Source organism: Sceloporus undulatus, chromosome 4 (assembly GCF_019175285.1).
Source record: "Sceloporus undulatus isolate JIND9_A2432 ecotype Alabama chromosome 4, SceUnd_v1.1, whole genome shotgun sequence".
NCBI lineage: Eukaryota > Metazoa > Chordata > Lepidosauria > Squamata > Phrynosomatidae > Sceloporus > Sceloporus undulatus.
Genome location: NC_056525.1, coordinates 138056054 through 138075841, shown reverse-complemented (window position 1 = coordinate 138075841; position 19788 = coordinate 138056054). Strand labels below are relative to the sequence as shown.

Below are 19788 nucleotides of genomic sequence, written 5' to 3'. Positions count from 1 at the left end.
TTGTGATGCATAATTATTTAAAGATACTAAGGTACAGCATTATGATTGAATATCTTAGAAGCACTCACAGCATATGATGGTTAGAATGCTCTCAGATCTCATACGTCTTTAATAACTTCATAAGTGGTAACTCATGGGGAGGGGGGCACCTTTTCTCATCACTGAATGCTTCCAAACCAGAGAATATGGTTGGTTGGTTTGTTTTAAAAACTGTGATAAAGTTGCTTTTCTGCAATTGGCTGGAAACTGAAAGAACACAGAGGTTCCATGCAGCATAGAGTATTGAATTATCTAGTAATGAATTTCCCCATGACCAAGATACTTCTGTAATGTTCAGTCTTGTTCTAAGATCCCTTCCAACATGAATTTAAAAAAATCGCTGCTTTGCAGTTAAGGCTGTACTGCTGTTTCTTATTCAGAATGGTTGGGGAACAACTGATGCTTATTAGCCAGTTAATTGCTTCTTGAATAGCCTCTCTGAATTGCCCTTTAATGTCAGCTGCTATTATTGGGAGCAAAGCCTTAATCACTGATCCCTGATATTATTTTTCTTTTCATTTTAGGCTGCAAAACAGCCCTGATTCCCTCCAGAAAATAAGCTATTCACCAGCAATTCCTTAGACACCCTGAACAGGAAGCATCATAAAAGTCTCACGGAGACGGCATAATGCTTGTGACTAAAAAGCACAGAGTAGTAGTAGCACATAATAAAAAGTTCCTGGGTTTGCAGAAAACAATCTCATTCGTCAACAGTGAGATCAAACAGCAAAAAGAAAAAAAAGGTTGTGCATTTTCAAGCTGCATTAATTAAACCTATGAGTGGTAATCCAACTTGATGATGAAAACAGCTTCTGCTCCTCTACAAGGTCACCCCTAAAATCTACTCCGAACATAAATTTGTGGGGACATAAAGGGCTGTAGTGAGGAGGAAAAGATTCACTCACAGAACCTGGCATTTCACCCATAGTTTTCCAGTAATGGAATGCAATTATTCTGTTTTATTTCATACTAGTTAAATCTCCTCTGGAACACTATGCCCCTTTCTGGGTGCAACACTTTAAGAAAGACAAAGACAAATTGGGAGGAGGACAACAAAGATGGCTAAAGATATGGAAAACAAGTCCTACAAGGAACAACTGAAGGACCTAGCTATCTTCAACTTAAAGAAGAAACAATTGAAAGGTGACTGCTACAGCACAGGACAAGACTAGTGGACTTAAATCTCATAGTACGGTAAATTTAAGTTGAATATTAAAGGAAACTTGCTGAAGTTAAAGAGCAGTTTCAGAATGAAACCAATTACTGGAATGGGTCAGTGGCTGGGTTCTCCCACACTGGAGGTCTTCAAGCAGATAAAACTTGTCTAAAAATGTAGGAATTTTGCCCCCAGTCCTCAGTAGCATTTTGTCAGTCCACACTGGACAGAAAAGTGTTGCAATTATCATCTGTACTCTTGATAAAGAGTATTTGAACAAAAGGTGATTTCAAACCCTCATAGTGATGGCAAAAGGTGGACCTACCAAAGGTATAAGAACCATATAGAACACAGATTTCTGAAACTGATGCAAAAGTATCCAGTGTTCTTCAGATGCCTGATTCAATTTTACAATTGTTTTCTACTTCAGATCCCAGTAGCTTCCACCAGCATGGCCAATGATGATGGATTATGGGAGCTGAAGTCAAAAACATTGAGAGGAACAAAGGTTGAGAACTACTGCTTCAGATATTTTTCAGCTGTAACTCTGATAAAGTGTCATCATCAGCTATGTTTGCTAGCGCTGATTGGAGCATCAAACCAGCAACATCCACTGGGCCACAGTTGCGCAGCCCTGACATAAACATTTCATATAAATAAAGAAATAGATTGAACTTCCATTTTAAACTACGATCACCATAAAATCAAGCATTTCCTTTCTGCTTAGTAATTTGTGTGGATGAAAACTATATGTCAAGGAAACCAAAGAGTTAGGATTTAGAGAGAAGAAAATACTGTATTTCTGCAGATTGTTGTATAATGAGTCTGTCAGAAAGAATACTCTTCTGGAATGCACATTAAAAAAAATGGGGGGGGGGAGAGAGGTTCAATTTGGGATGCTGAAAATAGGGATTGATCAGTCAACTGCCTCAGCAATATTATTAAGGATTAAACAACAAATTAGATGCACAGTGCCCAAGTATGAACTGTACTTAACAAGCCTTCCCTTGAGCCTTTGACCTTTATAATCCCAAGATGACAACTATAGAAAAGCCTTTGCTGCTTCCCTTGCTGTGAGGGACTTCTATTTTTCTCTCCAGAAAAAACAACAACATTGATTTAAGTCCTGACCTTTGCTTTCATTGTCACAATATAACTTCAGGCTCAGCAAACATGATTCATGACTGTGCATATTGGGGGGAGGAAGAATCCTACCATCTTGTCTTATGCACAATAACTATTTTGATAATTGTGCAACAGAGTTAGAGGGCTATTGATTTTAATTAACATAAAAAAGAAATAGCTCCATTTTAAGAAACATTAGAAATAACTTCACAGTCTGTTCCCATTCTTGTTCTCCAATCAAACTCTTCCCACAAAATGTATTTATACTGCTTCTTTTCTTTGGAGCATTCACACAATTTTCATATAATGAAAGACCACCTCTGTACAACATAACTGTCATTTTTAAAAACTCGGCAAAAACTTTCAATATAATTAACTTTATTGCACACAACTGGAAAACCAGAAACGCTACCAGCCTCATCATTTTGATTTCAAAGATTGCTCAACATTTACATTTCAAATGCAGGCACGATAATCAAAAACTTAAATGTAAAAGCCAGAAAAGCCATGATTCTGCAACTCTAAAACTCTATAGCTTGGCAAACCCATCTCTAACCACATAAGGAGGTAGAAGACAAAGTTACCTGGTTCAGTGCAGTTTTTGAAATAAAGATGCCCTGTTTCTTCAGGGTTATCTGTGACATTATCCTCAGCTTCCTCCAGTAGCCTTCGTCCAATCCACTTGTCACTGGTTTCCAAAGCAGAATTCAGAATATCATAAACTAGAGGGAAAAAGAACCAAACAAATATTATACTCAGGGCGGAAGGAAACAGTAAGGCACTGCATCACATTCAGAGACAGAAGCAAGTAGACAATGGGTTCTACTAATGTATTAAGTTCTACTTTAGTAACTATAATCAGCCAAAAAAATGTCATAGGGGTTGAATGGACAGAAAGTCAATATAAGTCCACAATGCTAGATCAAATCTTCTTATGTGTGTATCTCTTTGTCCTTATACCTCTACCATCTACTGCAAAATTTAGGAAATTCTTCCTTTGTTATGGATTCCCATGAAAGCTTGTTTTGAATAATGCTGAAAATATTGACTGTAAATGAGTGAGAGGGAGTACTAACTGGCAGGATAAACTGCATTCAAGGTCAGATTTTCTTGTTCTTATTGAACTACTATAAAAACTAGAAAATATCCTAAAATGTAAAGACATACAACAGAGCACAAAAGTTAGAATCATACAAGCCATTGTATCCCCTATTACCATGTATGGATGTGAGATCTGGACAGTTAAGAAAGCGGATAGGAAGAGAATTAATTTATTTGAGACATGGTGCTGGAGAAGAGTGCTGAGGTTACCATGGACAGTCAAGAAGTCAAACAATTGGGTCATAGAGCAGATCAAACCAGAAATTTCTCTGGAAGCCAAGATGACAAGACTAAGGCTGTTGTACTTTGGCCACATCATAGGGAGGCACAACTCACTGGACAAAACAATAATGCTAGGAAAGGTGGAGGGAAGCAGTAAGAGAGGAAGGCCACATGCAAGATGGATGGACTCTATTAAGGAGGTCATGGCTATGAATTTGCAGGAACTGAGAAGAGCAGTGGAGCATAGGGAGTCTTGGAGATGTCTCATGTACAGGGTCACCATGGTTCAGGATTGACTCAAGGGTAGATAACAACAACAACAACAACAACAACAACAACAACAACAACAAATAAGAACTGGTATGTAGAATCAAACCAGGGAATACTATGAGCCATGGTCTGAAGGAAAGGAAATTGACTATTAGAGATTGAACCTAGAACTTCCTACATCCAAGCCAGAATGTACTACTGAAGAATCACCCTTCCTCCCCCCAGATATTTACATAGCTGGTAGTGATAACTGTTGATGAGTTTGTCAACTTTCTATATGAAATGTTGCTGGCCCAGAGATTTCTTGAAACCTTCAACTCCTTTTTAACAGTACTGTATGTTTAGAAATATATGCTGCAGCAGTGCTGTATATGGATAGGACAAACAGAGGTGATGGATATTTTGAGGCTAAGGAGATCTGCATAGATCCAGTAAAAGGTAGTATGGTGTATTAAGTATGTGTTTCTCCTAGGAAGCTTTATAGACTTGAAGATACACCTAGTGGAGACAGGAACCAGAAAATGACATAAAAGAGAGGACATAGGGGTTGAGGACTTGTAGTTCAGCCCAGCAGAAACTATTGTAGGATACCTCAAAGCAACTGATGGTTGAGGGAGAAGGGAATGGGTAAAACAACTGTCATGAGAGAAATCCAGAATAGTATCTAGTTAGGAAAGATGAAGAATAGTCAAAACTGATTAATTTCAATAAAGACTTTCTTAAGTCTCAGCAATGCTCCTTCTCTACCAGCTACCTTAAATACTTTTAAACAGAAATGTCACGGGTTGAGCCTGGGACCTTTTTATGTATGAAACATGAGTGGTTACTGAGCTACATGATCCTTTCTTATATGTACAACTGGTGCACATGAATATTGCTTTCCTCAGTGTCAACTCAGCTTGAAATTGCAAAGCGAATTTAAACAAAATAAATAGCTACAGCAACTTACTAAAGTAAAGTGCATTAAAAGGCTCTTGAAAGCAGAATGCAGGACAAAATAGAACCCAGCCATGGTGAGTTTGTTCTCTTTTTTAACAAGCATTTCTCTGTAATAACTTTCTGCTTGTGTTTGTCTACTGGATGTCTAAAAACGTATAAGCATACTAAGTGAACCCTAGGCATATGTATCCAAGGATTATTTGATTTTTGAAATATATCAATTAATTTTAATCAGTTTAAATGCGAGTAGGCTATTTGAAGAGAGCAATGCCATTGTCATAGTTCATTAACCAGTACATAGTTTTACAGCCAGTTCAAGACACAAGGCTGTCTCCTCCACCTTGCTACTTTCTGAGGCATGAAATATGCAGACCACTCCTGTAGGAAGCTTCAGGGGTGCTCTAAGGCTGTGGGTATGCTTAAGGGCATTGGCGATTGTGGGTTCAAGTAGATGGGCTAGAAGCAATGGCTAGCATCCTATTGGTTAGTTCCAATTAGACTAGATTCATCCATTCAAATAAATTGGATTCAGTGGGTCTACTGTACCTGTGATTAAAAGGATGTAGACTGAAGTTTTCAGCCCTGACATTAGGGTAGCTTTGCTTGAAAGCTTCAGTGAGTCAAACCATGGATTCATCTGCACTGTAGAAATAATGCAGTTTGACACCACTTTAACTGCCATGGCTCCACCCTACACATTTTTTGTTGTTGATGATGTATTTATACTCCACTCTTTAGAAATGCTCTCTTTCTCTGAAGATGCCAGCCACAGATGCTGGTGAAACATCAGGAAGAAACTTTTCTGGAACATGGCCACATAGCTCGAAAACCCCACAAAAAACTATGGATGCTGGCCATGAAAGCCTTCAACCTCACACTCTCAGGATGGCTTACAAATTGTTAATTAGACAGTTCCCTGCCCTCAGGCTTGCAATCTAAAAAGACAGGACACAAAAGGAGAAGAGAATGATAGTGGGGAAGGGGATTAAATCCAGTGGTTCTTCTCTCCTCCTAAGGCCAGGACCATAGCAGATGAAATGGAATTTATTTAGTTATTATTTATTTCATTTGTATACCACCTTTCTCCCAGAAGGGACTCATGGTGGCTCACAGATGAATTTTTTAAAAAAATAGTTACAATAACATTTAAAACAAATAAAATAATCTAAAAACAGTATAAAATTACACCAAAATATATACAAGTTAAAAGCATGACTAAAACACACCTATAAACACATAAAACCACCCTGACATGACTATATATCACATGCCTGCTTAAATAAAAACATCATGGCTTTCCGATGAAAAGCAAGTAGGGAGGGGGGGCCAGCTGAGTCTCCCATGGAAGGGCATTCCAGTGGGTGAGAGCAGCCACCGAGAGGCCTCTCTCTCTCTTGTGTCCTCACCAAGTGAGTCTGTGATGGTGGTGGGACCAAGAAAAAAACATCCCCTGAAGATCTTAGTGTTCTGGCAGGTTCATACAGGGAGATACAGTTCTGGACTTAAGCCACACCCTAAGCTGAACTCTGGGATTTGTAGTTGGTAACACTCTTCGACTGCAAAAGCTAAAGCCCTTCCAGAAGAGTTTTGCGGAAAGGAGAGCAAAGCCTGAGACAGAAGGCACTAGATATGCACAGTGATGAACTATTATGGGTTTGTGACTTATGCAGTGTCCTCATTCTCTGTGCTGCTTTAAAGGAGATGCTGGTGTGGAAAACTGGGCTGGCAGCTTCAATACAAACACATGGCACCTCTCCAAGGGATTTTCCCCCTCCAGCCAGAGCCTGTTCATCCTGGAAACTTGCATGTTGCTCTGATTAAGCAGGGAGTGCATGTTCATGTGCCAGCAACATCTGGCAGGGCTGCAAGCATGGAGAGAACAGCAGGGTGCCCATTGTATGTAATGCAGCTCATGGCTCAGTCCCTTTCAGCAAAAAGTTAGTGGAGCTTTATGCCAAGTTTCCATTACACACACAAAAAGTTTCACTCTTTCTTGCTCAAGTTCAGCACATTGCAGTTCCTTCTTCCTCCTATGTCTCCCTTCCCATTGGGCTTTCCCTTATCAGAAACTGGGGAAAATACTGAACTCAGCAACAGAGCTGTTGGACAGGTCTGGCCACATAGGTTCCAGAATGAGATGACACTTAAAGAAATGGGTTTGTTTTTAACAGGTGGAAGAAGTTGCTGTGAGAGCAGTCACCTTCTTGCCAGCCCTGTTGTTGTAGACTTAGCAGCAACCTCTACTCAGAAATTTCATAAATGATGTTTTCCACAACACTTGCATTCATGCCAGTAAAAACATCATCTGCTAAACTTCAGTGTTTGTCAGGTTGCTGTTAAAAATCTAGGAACCAGGCCAGAAAAAAAAGGCAACAATGTCCATTTATCATGCCTGATTAATGATTAAAACAATCTAGATTTAACAGACAGTCTCTGACTACTCTCTTCACAAGGCCAATACTCCTCTATAGGTGTTCAGAAGGGCCCTGGGCAATCTGAATGACAGTACAAGTCCCAATAGTACAGTATATGGGTTAGCAGATGTGTATCATAAAAAATTTTTTTTGAACCACCTCTGGTCCCTGCACTATTCAAGGGAATTTCAGGAAAACAAACAACAAAAGGCCTTTCTCTCTCTTCATTTTGCCACTCTTCAGAACCACCCTCCACCACAATATAGCTATAAAACGGTCAGGTGAAAGACATATATCTTCAGCATGCAGATGGAGACTTTCAGGGTGGGAATAACAAAGGTATAATTTTCCTCTTCCACCCTTTTAAAAGCCACCCTCACTGAACAGCAGTAGCTGTTAGAAAGAGAGAAAATATTACGACATTATATTGGAGATCCACTTGTACAGTATATTTAAACAAGTATTAGAAACAAGTTTAAAAGTCACAGCTCAGCTTTTTCCATCTGTGTAGAAATATGGACTCTACAGGTGATGTAACATATAGTACAATCTTCTACATGCCTTCTCGAAAGGTAAGCCCTATTGAATTCAATACATAATTTATTGGGTGTCCTCAGCTGTTTCCAATTTATGGTGACCTTATGGCCAACCTATTACAGACTTTTCTTGCCCAGAGGAGTTTTGCCATTGCCCTTATCTGAGGATGAGAGAATATGACTTATCCAACAGGGATAAGGCCAAGGGGGGGTCCGGATCCCCCCTTCCATTAGATACAATGAATGGTGTGCACTGCTGCGCCCAAAATCCTGGCTACATCCCTGTATACAAGATCACCAAGTGAGTTTCCATGGTAGATTGAGTATTTGAACTTTGGTCTTCCAGAGTCCTAGTCCAGCACTGAAATCATTACACCACATTGGCTCTCTTCGTTACAGAATACTCCCAGTTTACTATATAGACAATATTGGATACATGTAAGCTTTGCCTTGTGAGCCAGTGTGGTGTAGTCGTTTGAGCATGGGAACAACCTGATTTTTAGATGAAATTCTTAGCTATATAACACTGGTTCAAATATGAAAACAAAGTCTTCCCATCCCCCCTTTTTTTTCCTCAGAATACTTCTTTGCTGAATTGATTATTATATACTTAGAAAATATTATCTTAATATTCCTAAACGAATATCTCTTAGCTATTTTTGACATCATAACAGTCTCAATTGTTTATATTTAATTTCAAATATTAGATATTTAACAGCAGTTATAGGCTTGCATCATGTAGGTTTGTCCCAAAGAAGACACATTCAATGAGTTGTTGAATGGTGAATCAACATACAAGGTAAATCAATTGATCTAAAGGCCCTCTAGTTTGGATTAAAATAGGAGTTAGGCCATAGTGTTCAATAGTTTAGTGGTTATTTGCATGAAAAACTGTATTCAGTAAGCTGTATTTAACAATTAGCATTCAATGATATTTTATGTTTGGTGGATTTTTTAATGGATTTTTGATGTTACTGGATTTGCTAAAAGGCCAACATGGCTACTTTTGGATGGACTATATCCAGTGGTATTTGGTTTTGAGTATGTAATGCTTTTTAGTGCCTGACAGTAAATATTTGGACTTGATCATATATGAGGCATCTGCTTAAATCAGAACAGATACTGCATATTACTGTGCAATTGTTTGATGGGGTACAAATAATCATCTGTTTTTCCTGTTCAGTTTGAAATATACTGAGGCATGTTTTCAAGTGGGTCCTCACAATCTACAGCTGCCAAGCTGGGTACATGGCAGGGCTCCTGTATCTGTAACAGATCCAGAAGCAGGAAAATGTAGCATAAAGGTGTGCCAGATAGACCTACACAACATCTCCCCCCCTCACCCCAACCCCAATTTTTTTCGGCTGCATTCCCCACATCCTCTGCCAGTGGAGAGTAGAAGGCCGGAGAAGTGTCCGAGTATGTTCCTATGGATGGACATACAGCACTGAAGAATTGTTATCTGTTAACTATTAAAGATACAGAAGTCAGATATCAAATTACTCACAGGCTTAGCAAAACAACAGGTCAGTTAAAGTGAAGCCTTTGCTATTTCTCTTTGCTTGAGCACTTTAAGCTTAATTAATATATGAAGCCACTGAACACTGCTGCCAACAGAAGAGAAAAATCTGTGCCCTATTCCTCTGGCCACCTTAGCTACTAATCAGCCATGGTGAGGGGGGGACAGTTTGGTATCATAAAGGGACATTTCCTTACAGTTGATCACAATGTAATAATGCTGGTGGAAGTGTATTTTTTGCTTACTGTTGCCTCTCAGTTATAATCTTCCACATCTTATTGGGTGTGTGGATGGGGCTCTAGGACTGAAACTTTACACCAAACACAGAAATGACTCAGAGCCTTATCACACGTGGGGGGTTTGCAGCTCATATCCACCATCATTCCTGTTCTAGCAACGTGAAATGTGATGTTTTTTCACATCAGATCTGGAGTCGCTCCTGTCTAGCAATGCGAATTGACGTTAAAACGTGATGTTTTACCACACCTGGTTGCCTTTCTGTTGCCCTTCCGAATTGAGGGGGGAAGCGGAGTCAGTTCAATTCCAGACACGTCACGTGATGCGTATTCAAGCAAAGCGTGGTGAGTGTACATTGTAATACCACACCAGAGGGTTCAACGATTCGAATCGGCACCCTTGCACATGCTCAATGGGGCTCTGGACGCTGTCCTCCTTCCCTGCCCCTTCCTTAGCTGTCATCCTTCATCGGGATGAAGGAGCAGCCAGGGGATGATGGGATAGGTCGCAGCGGGTCACTGGGGCCAGGATCAGACTGCAGGAGCAGCCAGGGGATGATGGGATAGGTCGTAGGGGGTCACTGGGGCCAGGATCAGGCTCAAGGAGCAGCCAGGGGATGATGGGATGGGTGGCAGAGAGGATGAGATGGCATGAAGGAGGAAGAGGGGGATGAAGGAGCAGGATGCAGGGGGCCAAGGGGGGCGACATCAGAGTGATCTTCCACACCAGACAAATTCGAAGTGCAATCGAAGTGAGCTTCAATGCAATTTCTGTGAATTCCCTTTTTTCTGATTTCACCAAAATGAGGGGTCACTTTGGAATCACTGTGGAAGCCCCACAGAAGGAGCTCTCATAGAAAGGAATCTCATCTGATAACACATTCACGTTATAACGTGAATTCGCATCATTGGACCCGGAGTCACCTCGGATCTGAGCTGCAAAATCTCCAAAAAGCTCTGTGTGATAAACACCTCAGAAAGGGTTTTGTTTTTGTTTTGCTTTTTGTTGAGGGGCTAAAACTCTCAGAATCCCCCATTCAGAAGTGGAGTCTCAGAGCCTTAGTCCCAAAAAGGTAACATTTCCATGCTCAGATTACGTTGCATAAGAACCATGGTCAAATGATTTCATGGAGAAATGAGAAACAACCCTCATTTGGGAAATGGCCTGAGCAAAATGAAAGGAGTCAACCTGTGGATCTTTGGCATGATGGACAGTTTACTTAGAACCATTCTGGAAGAAAACAATACAATGAGGCAACAGACCTTGGATCAACGTGTGCCTCTTTCCGGCAGGACTGCACTTGCTGCTTCAGATGAGACTGAAAGATTACTAAGGAGATGCAAAGCAATTTTTTTTCTCCACGAGTGTCCTCAGGGAGTTCATACAGCAAGCATAGCAACTCCAAAGTGGCAGGCCAGAACAAAATGAATGAGGTAAAAGTCTTTATCAAGGACTTAATCTGAGCAAGGACTCAAAAGGAAAGGATTAGTTAAATAACTGACTTTGAGTGCCATGAAAATATCATGTCCTAACAGAAGGGTACCTTTGAGAATATGTAAAATGTTTTCTTGTAACTACTGCGTAATGACAGCTACCTCACCTGCCTCTTGCTCCGTGAGATGGCTGGCTTCTATGTTAAAACAATGGTAGTGGGAAGCAAACTTCAACCCCAGCAATGTTCCTTGTAGAAATTAAACATTCAAGCACTCTTGTTCAGGATTCCAGCCACTCCGTCATACCCTTTTCAGGGGTTGCCCAACTCTATGCCCAACTAGGAAGAAAGAGGGCAAGGCTAAGATGAACAAACAGGAAATAACATGAATATAAGCAAAACCCAAACTCTTAAGAGATACATGCCGAACTAGCAACTACTGAATATAGGTATGTTAAGGTTGCTACTTATGTTAAGGTTCCTACAATTCAAAGCTGGATTTTATTAGAAAATATTTCTAGGAGGTTTCAAATGTAAATGGCATGGCTTAGGAAGGTTACAAAGTTCAGTTGTCCTCATAAAGTTGTTCCAATCTAAACAACTTCTTTGACTCTCCAGTACTCTCCCCTATAAGGAAACTGTTCTCTTAAAAGTCAACCCACAAACATAGGAAAGAGCTAGACTCTCCATAGGGTGGGAAGATTCATTTGCCCAAAACAATATCATAGAGTAACATGAAGTGTTTCATAATCTGCTCAAATCATGTTACTATGGAGAGGGACACAAAGGAAAGAAGCCGCTCATGTGAGCACACAACAGTTGAGAAAGAGACATTCAGAAGTGGCTAGTCAGACAGTACAAAGGAAATTATTTGTGACAATGTCATTGCAGAATCATTGCAAGTTTCAACAAAGGACTTTTGAGTGTTGGCATAATCCCTGGCTCGCCTGTATAGCCAGCTACATTCAAACGTCATGTACTTCCAAGCACACATTTTCTCATTCATGTCAGCCTACATTTCTTCTTTTGGACAGGGTAGCCCTCTCACAATATTTAGGCCTTTTAAGTATTTAGGGCAGCAACAACAAGCCCATCCACACTAGTATATAAGCAAAGAGCAGGAACCAAACTTACATTTCATGGTTTACCAACAACCTGATATAGATTAACACCCTCCAACTGTCAGTATTTGGCAGGAACAGTTACAATTGACTCTATTATCCTACCTTTTCAGCTGCTTTTAAAATGTCCCAATTTCTGCCTTCTCCTCCTATCTTTGTTCTCAGATTACTTTCATTGCTGAAAACTAAGCTCAAAGAGTAAAAGTAGTTTGCATTGGGAGAGGAAAGGAGGGATGGACTCTTGTCCTTCCTAAGAGGGTCAGGCAAAAGTAAACTGTTGTAGACTCTCCTAGCTTGCATGTTCATCATTAATAATTTTTGCTTTCTTAACTGCACTCTGATGTTGTTTGGCCACATGTATCACAATTTTCTTCTGTGAAATGTTGGGAGGGTATGCCATCATGCAGGTTTTATTCAAAACAGTCTTCATGGCCTCTCTAACTGGCATGCATGGTCAATGTATCATGTGGTCTAGCTATGCATTTTGTGAAAAATGTTTGCATAAGGCACCATAACCAAATTGTGTTTACATGGGAGGAGTTATAATATGAAAATTCTTATCTGCAATAGTATTTCAACCAGTCTCTAAAGGAATATTTTGTGCCAGAACCAGCTCTCAGGGGTACTGTATATACTTGACTGTATGTCGAGAAATTTATGCCCCAAAATGGACTCCAAAATCATGGGTAGACTTATATACAGCCAATAAGTTAATACTGCTTATAAAGTTCCTAAAAGAAGTGCCTACCTTCTTCTGTAGCCAGGGATCTTTAAACAGCTCCTCGTTTGAGTCCCCATGTGTTCACCTCTCTCTCTCTCTGCTATCCCTCATCCTTTCCTCATAGCCAGAGCTAACGGACAGCTGCTGAGGCAAGGGACGGAGGGAGAGAGAGAGATTGTGTGTGTGTGTATACCCAGGCTTGTACCCCGTTTTGCAAGCTATGAGCCTTGGCTATCCTGGGGGTTAAGGGCAGAGAGAGAGAAAGGTCTGTACCCCATTTTGCAAGTCATGGACCTTGGAAATCCTGGGAGTGAGGGGCAGAGAGGAGGGGTTCTACCCCATTATGCAAGCCATGAGCCTTGCAGATGCCTTTGGTAAAGGGAAAAGAGAGAGAGAGAGAGAGAGCACGTGCACCAAGGTTTGTTTCCCCATTTTCCATGCTGAGACTGTGACCCTTGGGAGCACTCCAGAGAGGAAGATATATGGAGGGAAGTGGTGCTTTGTTTCCCCCTTTGGATCTTTTGTAACATGCCCCAGTGTTTGACCCTCGACTTGTCCACGGGTCATATCAAAATCCATGATTTTGGCCCCAAAAATTGCTCTCGACTTAATATATGAGGTCGACTTATACATGAGTATATATGGTAATTTGAATCAGAACCAGCTATAGCTTGGTTGGTCCAGATATATCCTGAAAATCCCTTGATTTCGCTACAACACAGGTGGCCAACTGTGGTTCTCCAAATATTTTTGGCCTACAATTTCTATATACCCTAGCCAGCATAGTAACAGATTATGTAAATCACAGTATTAAAAAAACCACATTAGGCCATACTTGGCCACATCTGCTCTACCCTTCACACATGACCACTGACTGTGTGAACTGATTCTCCTGAAATCAATTAGAATATTCCACGTCTCCTGTCATGTTGCAGTTACTAAAACGTGTGTAAACCCAGCCAATCCTTCAACAAAATGGTAAGATACAGTGGCAAGCCCTTTTCTTAATGCAACTCCTAACAGAAGCAGGGGAAAGGGAAACTTTAGAGAGAGCATTGAGAGTACACTGGTATGGAAGAACACAGTTGTAGATTTCCCCCTCTTTTAAAATGTCTACATATATAATTATACAGAGCATTTTGGTGTATCAAAGAAGGTGAAATTTGTACATAGAAAGGGGAAAAATAAAGCAATCCTGTCCCACAGAGCTAGGGAAGGGTTCCAAGATCCAAGGCTGTGATTTGTGTGTCTCCCACCAACTCAAAGTTTTTCTAGTCATTTTAAAAACAGAAGATGACTATCTATTTCTATATGTGTACTTTGTGGTGTCGTCTTATCTATTTAATATCTCCCATCACAACAGCAATTCTATGTACCGGTACTGCTGTACATAGAATTTAAAATGGTTAATTGTTGTTGTCAAATTGGCTTTAACTAGATAAAGTACAATTAGGATTTGTGAAGATTTTTCACCTTCAAGTCTACTGTATTTTGCTTTCATATTCTGAGTAAAGCAGTATTGTGGAAGGTCTTATTCACTGCCATTAACTATCAGGCAGAATTATAGGTCTCCTGTATTGGGTTACTAGGAAATGAGCTGAAATATAGCTTAAAAGATTCCAATACAAACATGCTCAAAATCATAGTCATATTTTATTGATCTCATTATTAAGATATATTAATAGATGTGAGACCTTCTCAACATTATAAATTTGTATGTCCTATATTTTATCCTCTTTTTGTAAATCTTGTGTTAAAATATATACAGCTTTCAGTGCCAACGTGCTATTTTGTCAGTATCCACAGAAACAGTTGTAAATACAATGGAATCAAGCACTAAAGTCTTGGTTGTAGGTTTAAATAATGATGCCTCCCTTCCCCAAGAGAACCTCTCACACACAAAATGTCTAGTCTCTCTGACATATTAATGTGCTGGGCAAAGGGATCCTGTTATTTTGGGCGACAGAGACTTACAGCTACAACCTACCCATCCCCACATCCCCGTATGAAGTGACACAGCCAAGAATCACCAAATGTGATTGTCAAAATGCATGTGGTTGCTGCCCTTCCACATTAACACTCCCTCCCATCTACAGAATCTGAAACACTTCTTACAGAAAAAGAATATTTTAAAAAATAAAATAAAAGCCTCCAATTAAATTCTGCAGTACATAGTTTCACAGAGTAATTTGAGATCAGAATTGCACAATAATTTCACTTTATCTTCATTATAGCCTGATATGGAGAACTGTTTCTTCCAGGGATGTCAGCAGTATGCACCAGATATAACTGTTTGTTATTTTTTTAAAAAACAGTCTGTAGACTTTCTTCCAGTGACCACAAGATTTTAGTAATGAAATGCTTCATGTGTAAGTGTACTAGATAAATCTAAATAATACTGGGAAGGAAAAATACAGCAAATCAGAAGAAACCTCAGCAAGGATCTCGGTTAAAGTTCAAAGCAAATATTCAAGGTGCATTCCTGGTTCAATGGACAGAATAAATCTTCATAATGCAACTGTGAAGCTCTCTTCATATCTACATATTTCACAATCAAAAATGACATGTTGGTTAGGCTTAAAAATAACTATTCACCTAGACAACTTTGGTAGATCATGCTCTGAGTATGGTAACCAGAACATTTTCTAAGCATGGGATTTTATACATTTTTTAAAAGAAAAATCAAAGTCCATCCTTTCTCCTTTTTTATGCTACAAAGGCATAGAAATTTATGAGGACAATAGGATAGTATTTTTTTTACCTGTGGGCTACTGAGTTTTCTGGGTTTATTTGAAAGCCTAACCTTAGATATGTATAAGTCATTTAGAATTAAGTGACCACGTTTCCCCAACTTCTGTGGATTTGAATGAATAGGTGGCATGTTTAAGACTTTGATACCTTTATTTAAGACTGTAGAATGCCCTTGAAGAGTATTCAGTACATTTCTAGTACATCAGATTGCTTCTCTTCTGATTCAGACACAGTTTTAGGGCATATTAATATTGTTGTTGATGTTGTTTATTTGTATAGTGTCATGAGTTTACATGGCGCTTTACAGATACAATCAATACAAAACATTAAATCCTGCCAGAAGCATACAATCTAAGGAATAATAAAATATAAAACTATACAATAATTATAACAAATTATGCAGGTAAAGTACATTACAGTAGGCCCTCCGTATCCATAGACTTGCCATCTGTGGATTCTACATCTGCGGATGGCAAACCCGTGGGGAGAGGGCAGCAGAGGAGGAGGAGAAAAAGGAGGAGGTGGAAACGGGAAGAAGAGGAGGAGGGAAAAGCAAGAGGTGGCAGGGAAGAGGAAGAGGCCAGCCCTCCTTCTCTCCCACAAAGATTCGTTATAGAATTGTTAGAAAGAAACTCGAGGCAACATACATAAACAGTTCATTTGAAAACTTTCAAAAATTAAGGCAACAATGAAATAGGACGGTAGTTAGGAAGAGAAAATGAATCAAGGACTTCTTAAAAATTGGAGAGACATTAGCATCTTTAAACTCAGAAGGAAATAAACCAGTAGAAAGAGAGAGATTAATAATATGGAGAAGAGAAGAAAGAATGGCAGGGGCAATAGAGATTAAGAAGCGAGAAGGAACATGATCAAGAGAGAAGGTTCATGGCAAATGTCAGTTTCCGAAGTCCTCACTTAAAAAGAAGCATCTACACTCTAAACATACTAAACATGGATTCAGTAGCAAAGCTGACATCCAAGTAAGTGAACATTAAAAAGAACCAACTACATTTTCATATGTTGCATTCTTTATAAATGTTCTCTTACGTTGAAGCCAGTGACATCATTACAAGCTCACAGTGCAGCAAACTGACAAGAAATGTATTTTTAATGCGAGTGTGATTGCGTTTCCCCATTGAATTTTGGTGAAAATCCAACGGAGTACATTGGTACCCAATGGTTTTCTTCCACGTACTATCCTTACACTATTCTGTATCAAAGGTGTACTATCATTAGTGCTAAATACAATGTATCAGTACAATGAAAAAAGGGGGGAATCTCTATTTTTTAAAAAAAATCTTCAGCTATAACTTAGTAATAAAAAGTGAGCATTAAAAATGCCTTCTTCCACACTGCTTAAAAGGTGGAAGGGGGTTGTTGTGAAAGGGATTGGTGGAACCAGGAATGCTTTAGGAAGCAAAGAGAAAACCAGGAATAGATCGGAGTTGTTTCAGATTATTTCCCTTTGGTGTGTACCTAGCTTCCTCCCACCTTTGTAACATAGATACACTCACCAATATGCCAAACGCTACTTTGGTCATCAGTCTTCTCCATGACTTAGACAGCCTGTCTGATTTTTTTTAAAAGTTGTTTTGAAGAACAATGTGCATGTGTGTAGATTCAAATGCTGTTCCTTTGAAAAGGTGGTTACATATAAAACATTGTTGCAAAACAACCTGAAAAACTCAGGAAAGGCTTGCAGAGATATGGTACAAGCCAATGAGCACTATGCCTAGCCAGCTTTTGCAGCAAGCTTTCCTCAAGCTTCAGCATGTGAATAGTTCATCTGAACTGAGGGAAGGCATTTCCAAAGCAGCCTCATTGATTTAAGTACATTACAAATTTCTCTGCTAGTGGTCATACCACTGACATTACACTGGCATAAGTTGCATGCCAACTTGCTAAAGCCACAGGACTGCTTGTCCAATGACATCTTACTAAAATCTGCTCTTGTCACAGATTTGTGATTTGTCATTCATGCTATCCTGATTTTGTTTTAGTATATTTACTAGACTTCTTGTTTTAAGTTAGTTACTGTTCAGCTATTAGTTGAACAAAGAAATGAGTACATATATACATACATTTGCAAAGGGATGTGTGTTTGTTCACACTTTATAAACTTAAAATATATTTTCTGAAACCCTAAAATATGTAAACAAAATTAGAGTTTCCAATGTTTTTCTTCAAAAATTATAGTACAGGGGTTCTTTTGATTATGGCCTGTTACAGACTGCCAAAATAAAGCTGCTTCGGGTCTCTTTGGAGATATGCTATTTAAATGCTGCATGCATCCTAAGAATCCAGAAGCTGCACCAAAGCTGCACTCCAGTGCTTAGGAATGGAGTGTGGCTTTGGTGCGACCTCCGGACTCTTAGGACCCATGCATCATTTAAATAGCATACCTCCAAAGAGACCCAAAGCAGCTTTATTTCGGCAGTCTGTAACAGGCATATGTGAAATCTGTGTTGTTGTTTTTGTATGCCTTCAAGTCATTTCCAACTTATGGCAACCCTAAGGCTTTTATCATGGGGTTTTCTGTGGTTGAGTATGTGTAACTTGCCAAGGTCACCCAGTGAAGTGACCACTGTGAAGAATCAAACCCTGGTCTCCAGAATCATAGTCCAACACTCAAACCACTATGCCACACTGCTGTCAAAACCTGTATATACTGGTCAAAAGATATTCCCAGATGCTTTGTCCATTTCATGCATGCTGTCTTTAACATACATTGCACATATATTATCTGTCTTTCAACTTAGCCAGAAGAATCCCGAAGTGGGGTACAACACATTAAAATGTAACATATAACTAACACATAAAACCATTTAAAAACACAGGTTAAATATATAAACATGGGATTAAGATGATCATTATACGTTAACCTTATCCAGAAACACAATTAAAAATACACTAATTTAAAATTCATTATTTAAAAATGTCCTCAGGCTGCAACAATATAATGTTTACCTGAGAGTAAGTCTAACTGAACTCAGTAAGACTTACTTCTGACTAGAAAAGCATGCAATTGTGCTGTCTGCATTCTCCTTCAGGAAGACTATTCATTTTTTTCACTGCAGCTTTCTGCTGTCATTAGAAACAAGGTGACTGAATTCCTCCTCCTGGAGGCAAGGAGAAATTGCTGATTGAATTGAACCAGTGAATTGGATATTTTTAGCATTTTTTTGTTCCTCTATTTCATCGCTGCTTAGGGGACACAGAAGTCTTTCATCAGAACACTCATTCCCTTAATGATTTGTATGTTAACAATGTAAAATCTAAACATTGTTGATATTTCTGGCATCTGGCAGCTTCCAAGTGTCAGGCTGGCTTTTCTCATTGTCTCTCATGTACCACATCTCCCATGGTGGAATTGCAGGAGTGCTGCTTTCCACCTCTTCCCTGCTCCTCGTGGTGCAAAGTACCAGCCTCCCAGAAAAGGTCAGGAGAAAGTATTCACATAGAATCAAAAGGTATTTTCGTACAGTCTGTCTGTCTATTTATTTATTTAATTTCAGCAGCAATCCAGGGCTCTACTCCCGATAGATTTACAATCTAAACTAGTCAGTGCAGAAACAGAGGGAATGGAGGGGTGGGGGAAATGCCATTATGCTGACTTCACAGTCAATGCTTGGTTACACTTGGAAATGAAGACTAGAGGGATGAGCCAAAGGCCGTACAGAAACTGTAGTTTTTAAGGAGCGACTTCAAGGATGAGAGAGGGCATATCCCATACATGTTCAGCAAGGCAGCTGATGGAAAAAGATGGCAAGGGAGAACAAGTGGAGGGAATCTTTGGCCCTCCATATGTTTTGGTGTACAACCAGCCCTGTCCACCATGACCAATAGTAAGAGATTCTGGAACATGTAGTCCAAAACATGTAGGGGGAAAGGGTAAAAGGTTCCCCACTTCCCATTTAAAGGAACAAGAGACCTTCAATTGGATGGTAATGGTAGGGTCGGAGCAAAAGAAACCAAGGGTGAGGACAAAAACATGAGAACATAGCCCAGTAGCAGAGACCCTGATCAGCAGGCACAAGGTGCCAGGCTCACTTTCACCATTTAAAAATTATCAAGATGAAAGGAGAAAGTTCTTCGCTGCCCACTCCCACCTGAGAGCTAAATGGTCAAACAGTCCAACCTAGTTTACAGCAACTTTTCACATCTGTGCAAACAGTAAACAACTAAAAGAGAGGAGCAGGGAGAGG

The 19788-nt window shown here is 39.6% G+C and overlaps 1 protein-coding gene across 4 annotated transcripts in view; it reads right to left on the bottom strand.

Annotated features, from left to right (window-relative positions):
* Nucleotides 1-19788, bottom strand: part of SLC24A3 (solute carrier family 24 member 3) — a 201524-nt gene that overhangs the window by 158288 nt on the left and 23448 nt on the right. For 2 of the 4 annotated variants that reach the window (XM_042465485.1, XM_042465486.1), the window contains exon 2: nt 2905-3042. In XM_042465485.1, the coding sequence (XP_042321419.1) occupies nt 2905-3042 (138 nt within the window). Of the gene's footprint in view, nt 1-68; nt 132-2904; nt 3043-11158; nt 11226-19788 lie in introns of those variants that run through there. The other 2 variants (XM_042465488.1, XM_042465487.1) reach the window with 2 other exon arrangements.